The sequence below is a fragment of the Pleurodeles waltl genome, chromosome 4_1, assembly GCF_031143425.1.
Source record: "Pleurodeles waltl isolate 20211129_DDA chromosome 4_1, aPleWal1.hap1.20221129, whole genome shotgun sequence".
NCBI lineage: Eukaryota > Metazoa > Chordata > Amphibia > Caudata > Salamandridae > Pleurodeles > Pleurodeles waltl.
The window spans coordinates 911,841,804-911,863,746 of NC_090442.1; the positions used below are offsets into that span (position 1 = coordinate 911,841,804).

At 42.4% G+C, this 21,943-nt stretch overlaps 1 protein-coding gene across 4 annotated transcripts in view; it reads right to left on the reverse strand.

The window, feature by feature from the left end:
• The window catches only part of PTPN12 (protein tyrosine phosphatase non-receptor type 12), a 456,323-nt gene that overhangs the window by 51,764 nt on the left and 382,616 nt on the right, over positions 1-21,943 (reverse strand). For 2 of the 4 annotated variants that reach the window (XM_069229676.1, XM_069229674.1), the window contains exon 14: positions 7,441-7,518. The exons of the other annotated variants lie outside the window; for them this stretch is intronic. In XM_069229676.1, the coding sequence (XP_069085777.1) occupies positions 7,441-7,518 (78 nt within the window). The remainder of the gene's footprint in view (positions 1-7,440; positions 7,519-21,943) is intronic. 4 annotated transcript variants of the gene reach the window in all.

Here is a 21,943-nt window from a genome sequence, read left to right on the forward strand (position 1 = left end):
GAGGAGGGGATTTCTTTACAGGATAAGTAGTATGAAGCAAACTGTCCCATGGACCGGTAGATATTTTCATAAAATTCCACACCCCTGTTGGAGTAAGGCAGATTGCTTTGGATTGAATTGGAGCAGACTGGAGTAGGAAGATTGTTTTGGATTGGAGCAGATTGTTCTGGATTGTAGTAGGGCGGACCAGTTTGGATTGCAGAGGGACAGACTGTAGTGGGGTAGATTGTTTGGATTGGAGTGGGGCAGGTTGCTTTGGAGCAGGGCAAATTGTTTTGGATTGGTGCAGATTGTTTTGGACTTGAGTGAGGCAAATTGGAGCGAGCAGATTGTTTTGGATTGGAATGGGGTGGATTGCGGTGGAGTGGGATGGACTGAGGTTGTTTGGTGGACTGGATTGGGGTAGGTTTGAGTGGGGTGGATTGTAGTGGGGTGAATTGGGATGAGTGGGGTGGATTAGATTGGGGTGAGGTGAATTGGAGTGGATTGCACAGAGGCAGATTGGAGTGGGGTCGACTGTTTTGGATTGAGTGGGGCTGATTGGGGTGGATTGGAGTGGGGCTGACTGTTTTAGATTTGAATGGGGCAGACTATTGTGGACTGGAGTGGGGCAGTCTGTAGTGGGCTGGAGTGGTGCAGACTGTTTTGGATTGGATTAGGACAGATTGTGGATTGGAGTGGGGCAGATTGTAGGAGTGGGCAGACTGTTTTGGATTGGAGTGGCTATTGTGTTGGATTGAAGTGGGACAGATTGAAGTCAGGTAGGTTGGAGGGATTGAAGTGTGGTGGATTGGATGGGGCAAGAGGTTTGCATTGGAATAGTTTGGATTAGAGTGGGGTGGATTAAATTTGTCTGTGGTGGATTGAATGGGGTGAATCGACTGAGTGGGTGGACTGGTGTAGGGTGAGATGCGGTGGACTGGAGTAGGGCAGATTGGATTTGAGTGGTGTGGATTGGGGTATACTGCAAGATTATGTGTTAAAGCATACTTTTGGAAATTATACATAAGAAATAAACAATGTCACTTTGCAAGATTTAGAACAAGATAAACGTCATCTTTTGAGAACAGCATCCATGAGCAAATACGAAAGAAAACATGAGGGCAAAGTCAGAAAAGGAGACTTGGCAACTAAAATAAAAGAGTTAACTACAGAAAATAAAACTTTACTATTTTCTTTGTCCTGCTAGACATGCATTTGACAGTCACACGCCTTCTGTATGCAGGGCACTAAAGAACAAAATTGTACCTCAATCATGTCAGGAGCAGCGGAAAGCCCTGATAAAGTTAAATCAATCAGTGCTTGGTCCCTGCTCCACAGACAAGAACGGAAATAATCTTGGCCTGCAGTGATGAATTACAAGGCTTTAAACAAGAGGTCCACGGAAGCCAAATGGTAAGAAACAGGCGGGCTCCAAGCCCCTTAGTGTTTACAAGAGTGTCTCACAAGTGAGACGTGTGCTAGTGCATGCTATTGCAGGCTCGACCCCAAAGAACAAAATAGTACCTCAATAAAGCAGGGAGCAGCAGATGGGCACTGATTAAGTACAATGAATCAGTGCTTGGTCCCTGCTCCAGAGAGAGGAACAAAAATAATCTTAGGCCTGCAGAGACAAATTACGAGGCTGTTAAGAAGAGTGCCACACAGGCCAACAAATGGTAAGCAACGGGCAGGCTCCAGGCGAGACACATGGGCTAGTGCATGCTCTTGCCAGCTCCACCCTAAAAGGTAAGCACTCTTATGAGGAGAAAGTGAGATCTACAACAATATGAGCCAGTAACTGAAAACCTGCTCTTTTTCCCTCTCGACTTCCTGCTTATCTACAGCATATACTGGTTGATGGGACATTGAATAGTTGGCTAAGGGATATAAGCCTTCATATACATTTTATTTGGGACAAGGTGACGAGGAGAGAATGATTTGCATGGTTATTGTAGGAAGTTGGCTCTGTATGTACTATTTCAAAGTAAGAAATAGCATGCACAGAGTCCAAGGGTTCTCCTTAGAGGTAAGATAGTGGCAAAAAGAGATAATTCTAATGCTCTATTTTGTGGTAGTGTGGTCGAGCAGTAGGCTTATCAGAGGGTAGTGTTAAGCATTTGTTGTACACACGCAGGCAATAAATAAGGAACACACACTCAAAGACAATTCCAGGCCAATAGGTTTTTATATAGAAAAATATCTTTTCTTAGTTTATTTTAAGAACCAAAGGTTCAAGATTTACAAACAATACTTTAAATGAAAGGTATTTCACTCAGGTATCTTAGGAACTTTGAATCATCACAATATCATGTACAGTTTTGGCAAAAATGGCAATAAGCTATTTTAAAACTAGACAGTGCAATTTTCAACAGTTCCTGGGGAAGTATTTGTTAGTTTTTCAGGTAAGTAAAGAACTTACAGGGTTCAAAGTTGGGTCCAAGGTAGCCCACCGTTGGGGGTTCAGGGCAACCCCAAAGTTACGACACCAGCAGCTCAGGGCCGGTCAGGTGCAGAGGTCAAAGTGGTGCCCAAAACACACACGCTTCAATGCAGAAGGGGGTTCCCCGGTTCCAGTCTGCCAGCAGGTAAGTACCCGCGACTTCGGAGGGCAGACCAGGGGCGTTTTGTAGGGCAACGGGGGGGACACAAGTCAGCACAAAAAGTACACCCTCAGTGGCACGGGGCGGCCGGGTGCAGAGTACAAACAGGCGTTGGGTTTGCAATAGGTTTCAATGGGGGACCCAGGGGTCTCTTCAGCGATGCAGGCAGGCAAGGGGGGCTCCTCGGGTAGCCACCACCTGGGCTATGGAGAGGGCCCCCTGGGGGGTCGCTCCTGCACTGGAGGTCGGATCCTTAAGGTCCTGGGGGCTGCGGGTGCAGTGGGTTTCCCAGGCGTCAGGTTTTTTGAAGCAGGCAGTCGCGGTCAGGGGGAGCCTCTGGATTCCCTCTGCAGGCGTCGCTGGGGGAGCTCAGGGGGGTCAACTCTGGCTACTCACAGGGTCGCAGTCACCGGGGAGTCCTCCCTGTAGTGTTGGTACTCCGCAGGTCGAGCCGGGGGCGTTGGGTGCAGAGTGGAAAGTCTCACGCTTCCGGCAGGAAACGTGCAGTCCTTTAAAGTTTGTTTCTTTTTTGCAAAGTTGTTTCTTCTTTGGAGCAGAGCCGCTGTCCTCGGGAGTTCTTGGTCCTTTTAGATGCAGGGTAGTCCTCTGAGGCTTCAGAGGTCGCTGGACCCTGGGGAACGCGTCGCTGTTGCAGTTTTTGTTGAAGTGGGGAGACAGGCTGGTAGGGCTGGGGCCAAAGCAGTTGGTGTCTCTGTCTTCTCTACAGGGCTTTCAGGTCAGCAGTCCTTCTTCGTCTTCAGGTTGCAGGAATCTATCTTGCTAGGTTCTGGGAGCCCCTAAAAACTCAATTTAGGGGTGTGTTTAGGTCTGTGGGTTTAGTAGCCAATAGCTACTAGCCCGGAGGGTGGCTACACCCTCTGTGCCTCCCCCCTGAGGGGAGGGGGCACATCCCTAAACGTATTGGGGGAATCCTCCATCTGCAAGATGGAGGATTTCTAAAAGTCAGAGTCACCTCAGCTCAGGACACCTTAGGGGCTGTCCTGACTGGCCAGTGACGACTCCTTGTTTTTCTCATTATCTCCTCCGGCCTTGCCGCCAAAAGCTGGGCCGTGGCCGGAGGGGGCAGGCATCTCCACTAGCTGGAGTGCCCTGGGGTGCTGTAACAAAGGGGGTGAGCCTTTGAGGCTCACCGCCAGGTGTTACAGTTCCTGCAGGGGGAGGTGAGAAGCACCTCCACCCAGTACAGGCTTTGTTACTAGCCACAGAGTGACAAAGGCACTCTCCCCATGTGGCCAGCAACATGTCTGGTGTGTGGCAGGCTGGCAAAACTAGTCAGCCCACACTGGAAGTCGGGTATGTTTTCAGGGGGCATCTCTAAGATGCCCTCTGGGGTGTATTTCACAATAAAATGTACACTGGCATCAGTGTGCATTTATTGTGCTGAGAAGTTTGATACCAAACTTCCCAGTTTTCAGTGTAGCCATTATGGTGCTGTGGAGTTCGTGTGTGACAGACTCCCAGACCATATACTCTTATGGCTACCCTGCACTTACAATGTCTAAGGTTTTGCTTAGGCACTGTAGGGGCATAGTGCTCATGCACCTATGCCCTCACCTATGGTATAGTGCACCCTGCCTTAGGGCTGTAAGGCCTGCTAGAGGGGTGACCTATCTATGCCATAGGCAGTGTGAGGTTGGCATGGCACTCTGAAGGGAGTGCCATGTCGACTTAGTCATTTTCTCGCCACCAGAACACACAAGCTGGCAAGCAGTGTATCTGTGCTGAGTGAGGGGTCCCAGGGTGGCATAAGACATGCTGCTGCCCTTAGAGACCTTCCCTGGCATCAGGGCCCTTGGTACTAGGGGTACAAGTTACAAGGGACTTACCTGGATGCCAGGGTGTGCCAAATGTGGAAACAAAGGTACAGGTTAGGGAAAGAACACTGGTGCTGGGGCCTGGTTAGCAGGCCTCAGCACACTTTCAAATCATAACTTGGCATCAGCTAAGGCAAAAAGTCAGGGGGTAACCATGCCAAGGAGGCATTTCCTTACAGACCTTTTTCTGAATTTTACAGGGGCCAAAAATTTTATCTTGACTTGAGTAGTCTCAATGTCACTGAACACATTCTTCGAAATTTGGTTATTTTGTACTCCCACATACGTCCTTTGGTTTGGACAACTTGTTATTTTTGTAGTGCTATGTATTCAGGCAGAGAGAGAACATGCAATGCATCATCTTAAATAGTAATTATTCGTGCCACTTGGCATATTGAAATTCTTTCTTCATTCTTATGTGCCATAAAGAGAAAATTAAAGTCTGTCAGCTTTCAGGTGAATGATGCAAGCAGGACCTATGCAATGAGTGATAGGCTGTAGTCACATATTTACTTTTTTAAACCCATGGAGAAAGCTTATGTATGGGATATGCAAAGAAATATGTTTCAAACAAACTGAAATTCAAACGTACAATGTAGCAGGGTTATCTAAGTACTAATATCATGCACACGATTCTAAAGGCAGTAGAGAACTGTACAAGTAACCATACAGTAACTAGTGAAATTTAATTTAACTATCAGCATGACAATGTAGAACGTAAAGCAGATGGTATTCTAGTAAGATTTCCATGCAAGGATACTTTGTATGGATAGAATATAAAGTGCCTTTGTGAAGTTAAGTAGTGAAGCATATAGTCTGCTATCCTCTAAGAGAGTCTCATCATTTGCCAAGGGTTACTGGATGTCCATGCATACTCTTACATGTAACTGGAAGAGAGTAATTGTTTTTGTCAATTAAATATTATTCTGACTAAATCAGGATGTCACCATATCTCATATTACTCAGGAACATCTCGTCATACATGACTATTGAAGGCAGTTAACACCCTTTAAAACTGGGGCAGGTGCATCAGCGAATACATATATGATACAAAATCTACACAAGACAAAGTTTGGGACAGCTGTCTTTGAGAAGTGGACAGTTGAAACCTTTTTTTACTTTCATCTGTAGTTTTATCTTGCTATTTCAACTAAGGCTCGAGGGCATTGAGCTTTACGTGCATTCCTCTGATGTACCAGCTGAAGAACAAAATCCTGGTGCATTTAAGAACTCCAAAGCTTGATCATCATCCAGATAGCTCATATAACCATGCTCTCTACTTTGGAGCTAGGATCATTTTACCCAACCTCTATCCCATCCTTACGTTTCATAGGTTTCCCTTCTTTGTCACAAATTCTTTTTCCATAATCCTCACCCCTCGGTTTCACACCAAAAAAATACATTTCCCCAAGGTTGAAGCTGAAATTTCTGTCCTCAAACACAAAAGAGAGAAAACTACAGTAAATACAGCTCTAGTCAACGGACAATCAGAGTATGCCATTTACCGCTTTCCAACTCTTATAACATTCAATTTAAGCTGACAGCCATTGCACGCAAACACACAGAGGTGATAACTTTTGAATAATTCAAATTATTGCCACACTCCATTAAGTGTACAAAGCCCAGGGAACTGTCTACTGCATGTTGCTTTAAAAGGCAGGATACCTTGATCAAAGACCCGACCCTCCACCCCGATCCCCCAACACGCACAGTATCCGACGATATATTAAATTTTTCCAAGATTCCCCCTAACACCTCTTTATTATTATGTACTCCTGCAAATATATATCCAGCCCAAAAAAGTGTTTATCCTCAAAATTACCACACTAATGGCAAGAAGCGTAACAGTAACTGGAAGCGCAGCGTAACAGTAACTGGAAGCCCAGCGTAACAGTAACTGGAAGCCCAGCGTAACAGTAACTGGAAGCCCAGCGTAACAGTAACTGGAAGCCCAGCGTAACAGTAACTGGAAGCCCAGCGTAACAGTAACTGGAAGCCCAGCGTAACAGTAACTGGAAGCCCAGCGTAACAGTAACTGGAAGCCCAGCGTAACAGTAACTGGAAGCGCAGCGTAACAGTAACTGGAAGCGCAGCGTAACAGTAACTGGAAGCGCAGCGTAACAGTAACTGGAAGCGCAGCGTAACAGTAACTGGAAGCGCAGCGTAACAGTAACTGGAAGCGCAGCGTAACAGTAACTGGAAGCGCAGCGTAACAGTAACTGGAAGCGCAGCGTAACAGTAACTGGAAGCGCAGCGTAACAGTAACTGGAAGCGCAGCGTAACAGTAACTGGAAGCGCAGCGTAACAGTAACTGGAAGCGCAGCGTAACAGTAACTGGAAGCGAAGCGTAACAGTAACTGGAAGCGAAGCGTAACAGTAACTGGAAGCGAAGCGTAACAGTAACTGGAAGCGAAGCGAAGCATATCACCCAATGTAAACCACTGGCAAAGAACTTAAAAGATAGCCTAACATAAAGGAAGTAAATCCCAACTTACTGTGTCTCTAACCATATAACTCAGTGAATAAATGTCAAAACCTGAATAACTATTTCTTCGGCGTTGTTCCACATTCCAAGAAAGTAAAGATACTGGATTCTCAACTTATTTTTTAACATGATCACACAAAGGTAGTATGAGCTGCTCCAGGCTCAAACTCAGAGCTAATAACCTGATTGGAACTTACAATGCAGTTAAGGCTTCACTTTGTCCCCAAACTAGTTTCACTTCCTAAGCAAAAATAAACAAATGAACGGCTACCTATTGTAGATGGATAATCATGTTAGTGTATCAGGTTCTTTTCAAAGCATCATCCTCTTCTTTTTAGTTGTCCAAATACAAGCTATGTGTCCAGCTAAACAACTGCATATGTTCACAGTTTTTATAACTTGTCAAAATAAATTGTGTCCAAGACCTACCGTTTACAATTCTCCACCCACCTGAAGTTCAGCCTTGACAGTTATGCCGTTAAAACTACAAAAGGAATGTAACACAATCAAATGTTAAAAAGCAAAATGCGAAACTCACTCTGTTCACTTGCTAATACAAATGATTCAGGTGTCCTTTCTGGCAGAGGTGGTGGTGACTCCCCACTTGCACCATAATCTAAATCGAATGCACACGAGGTTAAGGCAGATGGAAATTAAATGGAGGACATTCTGTAGTTCTTATACACAAGGCATTAATTGAAGGGTTAACATTTGTTATTTACTAAAATGGAGTTATTAGGATATGATAAAACAAGAATGATAAATAAGAAGCCATGCTTTCAGGTAGAAGAATACAACACATTCAGTCATAGTTCCTAGAAGACTACAATGATGTTCAGAAATCAATCGCAGCAATGCCGTTTAACAATTTATCTTTGGCAATATATTTTCCCTGAAAAGGCAGCTTGCAAAAATCCTAGTTGAGGGAGATTTTGGGCCAAATAAACAGCGTCAAGTAAGTTCTATTAAATTCAAATGAAACAGGCGAGTGATTCACATTTATAACCAAAAGATTAAATGAAGATTGTTATAATTGTTCTCCAGCACGAACAGTCCTTGGCTCTTGTGCATCGCACGTTATAATGGATCCCAACACCGTAAGCCATCCCACTTTATTGACCACTGGCATCCTATAAGAAGAGTGAGAGAAGCATAGCTTTGCCCCTTTGCAGAGGTCCCTTCTATCGCAGGCAGGCACTCCTGCTAGTCACTGAAGTTGGATTCTACAATGTTTGCACAGCCTGCTTCAACATTGGGCTTTAAATTCAGGTCTTTCTCAGAGAAGCATCCTTTTGTCATCAGTCTCAGAGATTGCTGTCAAGAGAGTTGGGAGATGGGTGTTCAACAGCTCAGTTAACACTGAAAAATTACATGCATGCTCGACAAGGTCTGCTCATTCATAATCTTTCGGGACTTTAAGTTGGTGATTTGGCAAAAAGAAGGACGAGCTGTATTCACTTGGGACTCAGTATTCTATGTAGTCAGTTGTGACTGTCAAGAATCCTATTAAGTGTATGCTTGTCCCTTGAAGCAGTCACAGAGTCTCCTTGACTAGCAGACAGCGAGCCCACGAAAGGCAGTCATGCTATCAGCAGAAGTGCAAGAAAAAAAAGAGGTATGTGGCTGGAATGTGCTCTAACGCTAACAGGAGAGGGTCAGGTGGTTGTGGAGTTACAACTGGCTGTGTTCCACTTCATGGATGGCCTATTCTTGTGGTATATCAATGACCCACAAAGAAAGAGAAGAAAGACTCTCTCAATGGAACACAAAACAAATTTAAATAAAGTTACTAGGGGACATCAGAGGGTCAGTTCTGCTTATAGAGGGACATACACAGTATGACCACTCCAGGGTTGGACCGATGAACCTCAACTCATTCAGTGTCTAATTTGGGATCACTAGTAGTGACTCATGTTCTTCTACAAGTAGAAAGTGCTAGAGGCCAGACCACATTCTGCTCTGTATAGGGAAGTGGTACTCAGAGGAATACAATATCCTATCATAACATATCGTATATCATAGAATATACATATTTTTTCACTGAAAAAACAAAAGGTTAACATGACGCTGTAGCTGGGTGTTGAAACGGGATGGAAAAAAAACCTTTATAAACAAAATAAAAATACATCCCTCATTACGTGTTAAATGTCATTATTAACGACATCATCCAATCAACTACTCCTTAAATCTCTCTGTAAATCCCTAGATCACTTTAGAAACTAAGGCCCATATTTATACTTTTTGACGCAAAACTGCGCTAATGCAGTTTTGCGTCAAAAAAATTAGCGCTGGCTAACGCCATTCTGAAGCACCATGCGGGCGCCGTATTTATTGAATGACGTTAGCCGGCGTTAGCAGCCGGCGCCGTCTGGTGTGTGTTAAAAAAAACGACATACACCAGGCAGCGCCGGCGTAGGGGAAAATGGGGCTTGGGCGTCAAGAAATGGGGCAAGTCAGGTTGAGGCAATTTTTTCGCCTCAACCCGATTTGCGCCATTTTTTTTCACTCCCAACCCCCATAGAAATGACTCCTGTCTTAGCAAAGACAGGAGTCATGCCCCCTTGCCCAATGGCCATGCCCAGGGGACTTCTGTCCCCTGGGCATGGTCATTGGGCATAGTGGCATGTAGGGGGGCACAAATCAGGCCCCCCTATGCCACAAATTTTTTTTTAAAAAAACACTTACCCGAACTTACCTTAATGTCCCTGGGATGGGTCCCTCCAGCCTTGGGTGTCCTCCTGGGGTGGGCAAGGGTGATAGGGGGGGGTCCCTGGGGGCATGGGAGGGCACCTCTGGGCTCCTTCAGAGCCCACAGGTCCCTTAACGCCTGCCTTTTGCAGGCGCTAAAAAATGGCGCAAAAGCGGCTGTACGTCATTTTTTTTGACCCGCCCACTCCCGGGCGTGAATTTTGCCCGGGAGTATAAATCCGACGCACATGCCTCGGAGCCGATTTTTTAGACAGGAACCCCTACCTTGCATATAATTAATGCAAAGTAGGTGTCCACGCTAAAAAATGACGCTAACTCCATGGACTTTGGCGCTAGACGCGTCTAACGCCAAAGTATAAATAGTTTTGCGTCGGAATTGCGTCAAAAAAAACGACGCAATTCCGGCGCAAACGGAGTATAAATATGCCCCCAAGTAGGTATTAAAGGGTCCACAAAAATGTACAGCACAGACTGACTATATGCATAGGTGTGCATGTCCGAAATAGCCTAGTACTGAAGCCTAGGTCGATTCACTATGGTAAAATTTATATAGTGCAAAGTTTAACTGCCAGTACTTCATTTAAAGAAGAAAGTAACTGAGCGCAACGCAGAGTTGCAGACTTATGTTACAAATAGGTTGCGGCTTAAAAAAAAAAAGACCTGTTGCCAAAACGTGAGAAAAGCTAAACTTATCCTTACATTACATTATACACATGTGGATTCCTGTTCACATGCCGACGATAAAGAATTGTCATTTAGTTTCATCAACAATTTCTTTGCAAACTGGAGATTCATAATGTGCAGCTATTTATTTCCAGATGTTCATGAAAATTCTAACACATACATTGTTTTAGAATATATAATGTATTCGTAACTCACAAAATGTTCAAGTCACAGTAGGACTGATAAACATTGTCCATTCTGCTCACTTTAGGAATATGCTTAAGGTGATTTTAACCAACTAGAGAGCTTTGCGAGCCCTAGCAGCAGCTAATGCATAGATATGAAGCAGTGAACTTTGAATTCCGTGTCAGATGAGGTATTTAACAGGTAAATAATCAAATACTCTTTTGAAATGTATTAAAGGTTTAAAAAATTGCTTATTATATTAATGTCTACAGAAACATTACTGGGGCAATTCACTTGTAACTTGTACTTATGAGTAATTTACACATATATCTTACATAAATTGCTGATTGCACTGATGTCTACATAACATCACGTTTCCTATGGACATGCTCTATGTTCTGCAGGTTGCGAAAACTTACACACCTGTTTGCACCTCAGTTGGTGTCTAACTCTGATCAGAGTCGAAAAGCTGGTGGAGCAAGAGTGGCTCTTGGTAAAGGCAGTGTTTTGTCTTAATCTGACTGTACAGGAACCAGGTGTATCACAGTGAAAACAGCACACAACCTTGGTTGGGACCAAAACAAGTTCAGCATGGAGACAGACATCAGGGAAGAGACCGCCTCAAGTGGCACAGGTTGAGGAGCCGTTGTGGAAGTTGGCGTGGAACAAGAGGCAAGTTTGAGGGGCACAGACGGTGCAGAAGACAGATAAGCCAGTGGTGACCTGATTGGAGGCCGCTGCAGATCGAGGCCTGAAAGCGCATCAGAGGACACCAGAAGAGTGCTGAAATTACACAACATATCCTCTCTAATGGGTTCAATCTGCTGTGGTGTCAATGACCGGAGCAACCCGGGATACACTGGGATCAAATGTGAAACCTGCTCCTCAATCTACAGCAAGTGGCATCTTACAACTTCTCTGAAGATAGAGAATGGCCTGATGAAAACGAGTCCCTCTTAGCTTTCTTGTGTTTTTATTTCAATTTGCATCTGGACTAACATTTACCTCGACCATGGAGAGGACATGTTGAAGAAACGGCCTACAGGGTAGGGACAAGTCTGTGCCTAATTAAGTCACCCCCTGTGAGGCACAAGTGCGAGTGCACAGTGTGGGGATGGTTTTCTGTGGGGAAGTTTGCCACAGGGCATGGTCTTTGGAGAGACCCCTTCAGGCAACCCTATACCACGCACGGCTGAGGGTTGGCATTATATAAGGTAATAAAATATTTCACGTAAAAAAAATAAACCTACAAATTCACTGACAATAACTAAGGTTAAAGTAACATTACAGTTAGGACTGATAAAAAGATCTGTTTCTTTAGAAAGAAAATCTGAAGTGATCAAGTTTATCAAAGCCCGGACTGAGTCTTCTTTTTAGATTGCATATTTTAGCTTGACATCTTTTTTCAACTCATTAAAATGGCAAAGACAATTAATATTCCTGTTAATTGTTAGCATGCTGTTGCAGCAGATTTGCTGGCACAGGGACTCCCTCTTAAAGATGATGCTGCCTTTGTGGTTGAGACACATGAAGCATATAAATGCAAAGTTGTTTTGTTATTGGGTCAATTTTCCTGTAGTAGATGCCACAACACCGACATTTCATAATACACCAAGATCGCAATAACTAATCAACATAGGCTTTATCCCCAATTAGAAATAGTACTAACTTTTCAGAACCATCAAAGTTGGTTCCAAGGCACCCTCCCACATCCACTCCAACATGTAAGATTAGGTTCCCTTAGCAATGGTAGGGCTGGCTACACACCATTTCCAAATTTAGCACCATTAAATGTTGTTGAACTCTGTACCCTGTACACGGGTCTGGACTATAGACTGGTCTAGAATATAGAGGTGTTTAACACAGTCTGTTATGCGTACAATAAAATGCACCAGCAAGGGCAGTTCAAGCTGTGCAGCCACTATTAGCTGCGCCTGCAATTAGTCCTGTCACTATTAATGCAATAATAGGTAAGGTTCCCACCAGGCAGAAGGAAATTCCTTTTTGGATTGCACAAAAAACCAAACCAGCTTGAAGCAGTGTTTCTCCATATGGGAACCCAAAGACAAGCATAGAATTCTCACAATGTGTCTACCACTTGGTAGGGTTCTCCGTATAAAAGATTGTGCCACCTTAAGTGCTGAAGCAGATTCAAGATGAATTTTGGGCTGCCCCTGCCCTGTATTTGGGAAGGAACTGGCAACTTTACCACAGTATCCTCAATTACACTAAGTAATATTCAAGGGGAGGCAGCAGCACTGGCAGTATGCAAACACCTCGAGCAGGTTGCCGCTTTAAACCAAGAGGGTGAATTACCAAAAATTATTGCAGACACCTACACGTCTTTAGGCAGAGATAATTTGGGAGCCAGGCCTAATAAGCCACATCTTAAAAGCAAATCTTAAACAGAAAATACCAAGTAGGCACCTGAGTCTTCTAAGACATGATTGAATAAAAAATAAAAGGATAAAACAAAAACGCGAGGTGGATCTCTGCAACTGGAGCCCACTGAAAAATCTTATCATTTATGTAACCATGATGCACTTAAACAACACGTCTTTCTTGTTCTAGTCAGGACTCACCAGATAAACACTCAGAGAGGAGGACAAACAGAACGTAGGCATAACAAGTATGTGAATCCAAAAAGTGATTCACAACACTCACCTGACTTCATTGTAAACAATCATTTTCAATGCAATGGGTCTCACATTTTCTCGAGTTAGAGCTATTGGCATTGTAAATTCAGAACTGAACTTTTCTCGCCATATAAATTGCTCAACCCTGCCTCATAATTTTGTCTTTTCCTGCCATGTTTTAGTGGTCACTGGCGGCTATGGTTAAGAGAATGAAAAGTCTTGCAAGCATTTTTGCCTTGCATTTGAACAAAGTTCTAGTGAAGCTAACAATAGAAGGGCAGCCTGAGAAGATTTATGGCCCCAATAAAGAAGATAAGCAATGCCCTGTGTGCGGATGTCTCGGAGGGCTGCTTCTAGGTTTAGCTACATTTTACTAGAAAAGGCCTAGTGTGGCTTTTGTGAGCAGTGATCTAAATGTTTAGGCACTTTCTTTTGTAAAATAAGCTTATTTTATAAGCCAGAGGTAAATGAGGACAGCAATGGAATAAAGCCAAAACAAATGTCAACGACATGGGAGGTGCTGGGAGGAACGGAATGCTGCAATAAAACGAAGGCAGCTAGCAGCCTAAAACACCCACATTGAAGAATGAGCAACCAAGAAGTGACAAAAGTAGTCCATCATAGCAACAAATAAAGAAACCAAAGTGTAATAATAAAGTAGCTGGTCAATGTTCTGAAACAGAAAAAGGAGGGAGAAAAAGGCAGAACTGACCACTAGCGATCATGAATATTCAAAGGACACTGCAACCAACAAATGAAATTGCTTTAAGCCACAAGAAGTATACTAAATGTATACAGGGGGTCAAAATGTTACGCTTGACCTAAAAAGGAGGAGAAACTTCCACAACCAAAACCTCAGTTTAAAAAGAAGGTAGCAGTATTTCAGCTAAATATGCCAAACATATTGACAATGTTCCTTCAGAACAAGGCATGGGCATTTACACAGATATACAGCGCAGCAAAGGTCACAGTAGGTTTACAGAATCTAACAGAGTTTCTGATTTCGAAAGCAACTAGTGAATTTATTCAAGTTGAAACACCAGATCAGTGGGTTAGCCCTCCCAATAGACTTTATGATTTGGACATCCAATTGGGGGCGACAATGTGTACTATTAAAGTAATTTTCAGGGAAATTTTATAACTACCTACAACATGATCTTGGCTGAGGTAAATTGGCCGCCTGAGTTTGTTAGGAAAGTCCCACAAGGAGAAGATGTAGTTATACCTTCCTCCTCTGTTCTTGTCTCTTAAGGAGTTAAACAAGCTTATCCCGCAGAATGGGCTCTTCCACAAGTCCTGGCCATATACTGCATTCATGGAGGTTGGGATAAGGGTTCTCCTTACTATGTAATACCTATACGGGTCTAGCCCACAAGTACAAACACAGTACCCAATTAAACATGAAGCTAAAGCCCAGGTCAGAGAGATTCTCTCACAATTAGAGTACCAAGGCATAACTAAGCTCTGTGAATCTCCCATGAATAAGCCACTTTTTTCTGTAATGAAACCAGATTATTCCTATCATATAGTCTTAGACTAAAGACATATAAACAGTCATTCGTGCACTTTTGCCACCTCAAAATTCCCACAGTACGGCTTTAATGAACAATACAGTCCGCAAAAAAATATAAAACATTGGATATTTCCAATGGACTTTTCTGCCAAAACATAGCATCAAAGCAGAAATGTAACCACTTCCAGCGCTGTAGTGTGTGATTTGTAGTACTGTGTCCAATCCTGTAATGAAATTATTGCCACCTATATGGATCAGAGATTCTAAAGGTAATACTATCAAGCATGAATTGCTTTGGGAAAAAGTGGTGCATCATAAGTATTGCCTGCCACGGGCTAATGTAATTCATGCACTGAGTCATCAACGTGTTGCAGTGCACATTCCAAGGAATTCACTGGATGATGAAGCCGCCAAAGCAGGTGTTCAGACTGCTGTAGAGGCTGCGATTACCCATTCGCACATGAGGGTGGATGATGACATCATGGCTGCTGTCACAGCTTTGTGCAGAGGCATTCCATTATCTAAGAAAATATGCAGCAAAATATTCCTATCAGTTGAGTGCCCAAACCATTCCTTGTGCTTGCATTCCCAGGGTGGGTGATTGAGTGGTTCCCAACAAGGACCGCAGGCTAGAGTTAATTATTGCTGCACATGCGAGTGTCTGCCCATGCAGGTATGGCGGCCACACTTTCCTTACTACAGAAACGCAATTGGTGGCATGGTCTGTAGAAACAGGCCAAACAGTATGTCCTCAGCTGTCACATTTGCTAAAAACATAAAAGTTCTACCAAAGCTTGCCCACCACAGAGACCCGTCTTAGCTTCCATCAAACCTCTTCAATGTGTGTATTTGTATCATTGCAGACCTCTGCATTCAGATGGTACATTCATAGTTATTCTACTGGCAGTAGATTCATGTTCTAGATAATGTAGCCACAGCAATTAGCTGTCACTCTAGCTGTTATTAAAGATCTTCAGACCTTTATCAGGACATGCGCAGTATCAGCATACTGCAAAGAAAAGGGGACAAAATGTGCCTCTAAGGCTTACAGGTATACCACGGGAACCCTGGGTGTTGCTGTGCATTATTCCTCGCCCTATGATCCTGAGGGAATTTGACAGTGGAAAGGAAGAACCATGGCTTGAGGCAGTCTTTACCAGCTAGAGTATTAGGGTAAGGTTGTAGCTGGATCTATCAACTGCATGGAGTCCAGAGAGCTTTAAATAATCTGCTGAGAAGATCTTTGGTACCCAGACCCCAATGAGATCGTGTCTGGCGTCCAGATGTATGTTCCAGATCTTGATAACCCTGGAAGAGTGGCAGCAGACATTCCTTTTGACATCAAACGTTTCGCTGACTTACAGGAACTTCAAGACTTCTGGGATGAGTATTCAAACTAGATGTTCTGCTACTGACAGATTGGAGGCGCAACAAGCAACTTCCAGCTGGATTCCTAAAGTTGGGGGATCAAATTTGGGACAAGATTACTGATAAGAAGGAATATGGCCCATCTTACTGAGCACCAGTGCCAGTCCTTGGCATTCAAGGTACCAGAACTGTGATTTTGCCAACTCTTGCTAATTGTAGAAACAAAAGGTTGGTTTCAGCTGAACTGATAAAGCTGCACCATGTGGCCAATCCTACACAGTAGGCCACAAGGTCTCCTGGGTAATCCCCCGACTCCTCTCACTACCTTGCAGGAAATCCCTCTAAAAGCATTAAATACAGGTTTTTGCTTCTCCCCAGCTAGGGACTTCAGATGATGAACGTCCACTAGTTACTGATGCTACTGCTAACACAAGATATGGATCAGGCATCAGTCTACAGTTTTCAACTGTTGCTTCTAACAATTATGTTGTTTAATACCAACCACCTTTGGAGGTGCCTACAAGTTCTCCTTTACCAAGTGATGTATTTGTTTTTGCACAAACTGCCTCTGGTTACTTTGATGATATTGATGATTTTTCTTCAAAATCCTCACCCACTTCACTGCAAGGAGTATGCGTATTCCTTCTTTGGCTGAAACTGATTTATATGATTCCTCCATGTTCCTATATCTAGATTGCCATTTCACTGTTTTTCCAATTGATTTGGATTGGTTTTGTTGAAGTTTTCTTCTTGTTTCTGAATGGACAAAACCTCCCAGAACGCTCTGCTACTGAATTGGTAGCGGAGGTGCAAAAGCCTCATTCTTCTTCACATAGGGTGCAGAAAGACCTGTCCCTTGCAAATATTTCTGCATTTCCTGCCTCTGATGGAATGTTTTGGGATTAGGTCCCATTTGATAGTTTTGGTCCTACAGAAACATGACTAATTCCTGATATTAATTACTCCAGGTGCCATTTCCAATGATTGGGATGTGGAAACTTAACGGCATGCTTTCTGAATTACAATGTTATACAGTGTTAGAAAATTAAGATTTGTTTTTAAATTCTGCTAATTATGGTGAAATGTTTTGTTATCACTATGCACATCACTATTCATAGAGAGCTAGATCCCCACATACAGTTTTCAATGACAAACTATTGGCAGACACCTCCAGTTGGTAGTTAAAAAAATATTTTAACAAGTTTGCATATTTTTCGGGTCACAACCCCTTAGGTCCAGGTTCTTACTATTATAAGCTTACCCTCTCCCCAGCAAACAAAAATATGTTGACCCAAACTAAACTGAATTATTTTTACTCTTTTGTCTCAAAGTTGACCCTGCAGGGATATGGGTATTGGAAACATAACACTAATTTGAAATCAATTTGCGGAACATGACACTGGCAGGTGCAGGGCATTGAAGCTTTATTTAGAGTATGTCTCATCTCTAGACAAATGATTTTTTTCAACAAAGCAGTGCAACAAATAATTTGAACGTGTCTGGCTAATTTTAAAGAAATGAACATAACTAGCATTCCCTCCATTGCACATAGTGACAACTGGCAATAATTCACAAATTTTTACAGAAGAACAACTAAATGATATGATGTTCTGAGGGCAAGAGTGAAAGGCAGCTTGATTGCCTCCAGGAAGGATATCAATAATTATCCCCATCTATAAGAAGGGTGATCAGAACCTGCACACATTTCATCGCCCAATTTCGTTGATTGATACAACGTTGAAGTTATTGGGCTGGTTAATTTTGGGGAATTAAGAGTCCTGGGCGGAGAAAAACATTTTTTTAGCCCAGTACAATATGGTTTCAGATCAGGACTAGGAACTGTAGATCAGGCATCAAGCCTTACTGTCATGTTTGGTCAATTTATGATGGCTAGGAGAGGTATAATGCACATGGCTGTGATGGTCCTCTCATGTGCCTTCGATTTGGTAGACAGGGTTATATTATGGGTTCTCATGGAGCAGGCAGGTATAAATACTATGTTATTAAATCTCTTAAGGCAGCTGCACCAGTATTCTTCCACCAGAGTGTTTTACATCCCCTATTAGTGTGGTGAAGGGAGACAGGCATGATTGTATACTTGCCCCTTTCCTTTTTAGGGTCTAGCGCACAAGTGCTCTGGCCCCTGTTGTAATCTCTCTGTAGGCTTTTAACCACACTCATGTCACGCCCATCACTTTTGTTGGTTTGTGGGCTTGCCTTTTAAAATTCGCTTGATTTCATTTGTGAAAGGAATGCATGTGTCATGCCTTTTCCGGTGTTTGGCGCTCCTCGAGCACACCAGTAAACTACTTGCACCGCTACCCTGGGGATTATGACCACCAGGCGGAAGCCAGGCTGTATAGTGAAGGGGCCGGAGGTATGGCCGAGGCTATTGCACCACGATCCTAATAGCTGGCGGAACACCGCCAGCCTGTTGGCGGTGTTACCACCAGCTTACCGCTGGCTGTCAGGGTCGTAATGAGGCCCTATGTCTTCTGTTGATATATGCATTGCAGCCCTTACTTATATAATTGCTGCTATTACCATAAGAAAAGTCTATGAACTTTAATGTTCCAAATATTGTTTTGTTCCTTGGGAGTGTGAGCCCCCTCCAATAAATAATGCTAATCTTTCCTATTATGTATGTATAAATGAGTTCTGTTTTTTAGGATGCATCATTTATGGATTGCTGTGAGAAGTTTTTAATTAATGTTTTTTTTTTAATTGTAGATGTCCCAGTTTCCTTGATTTGGCCAGTGTGCCGATTACTTTCCAATGGAAGTTATTTGATCCTGGATGACCAAGGTTGTTGTGGGATAAAACCAGGCGTCCCATATGTAGTAATGGTTTCCAGGTTTGTGGCTTTCTGTAGTAACATATTACCTCCCAAACATGCGGTTAGAGAAATCACCTCATGGCCGTCCATTTATATTTTTAAAATTAACTTGGATAAGTTAAGCTGACTAAGTCTTATTGTTCCAAAAAGATGCAGCATTACCATCTGCTGGAGTAACTTTTGATTTTCTAGTTGCAAGGTCTTTCTCTGTCGTTTATTAGTTAATACATTCAAACCTGCTGCAGCATTTCCGTGAACTTGTTCACCAAATATTTAATGCTTCAAACATCGCAGGAGTGTTTTTTATTTATTTTTTATAAGCGATTGGGCCTGGCTTTGTGTGCACGTTCCTGACTGTATTCGGAGTGATAGTGTTTTTTGCACTCTTTAGTTTCCAGTGTATTTAGAAGCATACCAGTAGTGTTATTGCTCGTTATTGCTATTTTGCTCCTATTTTTGTCGCTCCCATTTAGTTGTGTACAGCCTGTGTTCCGCTGTCTATGGTGCCCCCTAAATCCCACTGGTATTGGACATGAAAACAATTCGGGGGTCTCCTAGACTTTGAATTCTGCCCCTTTTTGTTTTAAAAATAGTTGTAATAGGTTTTATTAGTTGTGTACTTTTAACTGGCATTTTATTATAGCTTTCATTTGCTTTTACTGTTAAAGTACATTTTATATTAATTTAAAGTTGACAGTATAAGTTAACCTTTGACTATTATATATATTTTTAGCTAAATCCCACTGGTATTGGACATGAAAACAATTCGGGGGTCTCCTAGACTTTGAATTCTGCCCCTTTTTGTTTTAAAAATTGTTGTAATAGGTTTTATTAGTTGTGTACTTTTAACTGGCATTTTATTATAGCTTTCATTTGCTTTTACTGTTAAAGTACATTTTATATTAATTTAAAGTTGACAGTATAAGTTAACCTTTGTACTATTATATATATTTTTAGCTAAGTCTACCGCAGCCAAGAGTAGGATGTGGTGAAGTTAATCATGGTCAAGAGTAGGATGTGGTGAGGTTAATCAATGCCCGTGCCCAGTCTCCATTTTATATTGCACATTTTAGCTTGAATTTGTTTCCTGATGGTGACTTTTTACATGTTTTTACACTTAAACTAATAATGTACTTTGAAGACACTGTACATGCAGCTTATTCCTCCTAAGTGTTGCTGCCATGCAGTCTGTACACCCCATCCAAGGCTCGGCACACAGAACGCAATGCCCTTGTATTATGATTGGTCATTGGAGACAGCTCTGGTGCTCCAGACAAATCATCGGATCAGATGCACCCCTGACAGTGCAACATGACAATGCTTTCATTAGATAAACTGCACCTTTGCTAAATTTGGCAGAGGAGCACTTTTGCTGGGATTATCCTGGAACGCAGTGCACTGTGAGTGAGATGCAGCCCAGCTTATCCTGACCTATATCATGCAAAGGATGATAGCCTCCACTACATCAGACTGGCTTCTCAGCACTTCTTACCTAGGTATGGGGAGAAGGGTGGTGGTGGGTGGGGGGGGTCTAGATCTGTTAGAGGGGTACTCCCACTATCAGGCCACGATAAATCTACTCACCCACCCGCTATAGCAAGTCAGATTTAATTAGGTCAAGCTAAATTTAGAACCTACTCACCTCTTCTGGCGAGATGACATAAAACAGGTTTTCTGATAACTCAGAAAGTGAAGAAGCAATAAAATGTCTATAAATCATCTTTGTTTATCTTGTCACATTTGTTCTGTTCAGAGAAAGAGGTCAGAAGTCATTGTAATTCTTTGACTGCAGAGTTCCAGCATTTTGTAAAGTGAAGTGTCTGACCTGCTGTACACAGAGTGTGAAATTAGAGTCTACAGGATATCGGATTTTCCCTAACACATTTAAATAGCTAATTAGTCAACTGTACAAACATTTGAAAATATATTTCAGTAGTTGTGAAAGCCCATTTGTTGTACTTCTGTGGGATGAAAAATATATTTTAATAGGATGCAAACAAATCAGAACACTTTACTTTGTGATGAACCAATGATGAATTTTCTGAAACCCAATATTCGATTATTTTTAATACACTATTTAGTTTTATCAGTAAAGCTGCAAGTTTGTGGGAAATTATTTGGTCATTTCAGTGGGACATTTACTGTCTCTAAATGACAGTATGCTGCCACATCATGCTTTAGTAATGCATTTATTAAAAGTGAGTGTTAAAACATGAACTGAGAAACACTTCTGCCCTTCCCGGACAGCAATGCTATTAGAAAACTAAGTCGGGGATCATATGTACCTTATACATGACCTAGATTCTTATTATACATGGAGCAAACATTTAGTCTATTTAATCAAACCAAAGATTTATTTTGTACAGCATTAATACTGAACTCACATATACGGAGGTGGACTCGTATGTGGTAATGAAGTAAAAGGCAGCTCTGCAAAATAAAATACTTGCCTAGAAGTACACAATTTGAGACCAGTTTATTGGTCAATTACATTTCAGTTAGGTTGAGTATATTGGTCAAGTTGCTCGACCTGCAGGTCTAGTAACATTCTTATGATCTTTCAAAGGCCTGACTATTATAATGTGTGTAGTGCTGACTATGCTCGTGATAGTGTATGTAGTAACAGAAGTGTCACAACATAGTAACATTATCATGGTTTAATTGTTTATCCTTTTTACCATTCTTATAACACTGATTACCATGCTTTGTTTCATCTGCCTAATAATAGCTGTTCATGCTTTCTATGCAAGAATACTATTGTTTCAATAAATGTTTGAAAAGCCCTTTCTTTTATCTTTCTTGTGTCTAATTTGGGCATGCTAAGTAACAAAAACAGTAGATCTGTTTCCACAACTTTCTTGGGAGTGAGAGTGGTCATGTTTGAGGCTACTACTCTGATACCATATCAGAGTCTGGTACTCTGGTAAAGTTAGGTGTTCAGATGGAGCACTGTGAGCTAGGGAGGCATTGTGTCAGCACATACTACTCATATTTGTGGACTGAGTCCCTATATGCTGAAGTCCATGGTGATGAAATGTGCAATCCTACTTGATTTGTAGGATCCGTGTAGCGCAAGAAATCCACTAAATCCACACAAAAAAGAAGGGGTAAAGTAATAACATTGTTAGGT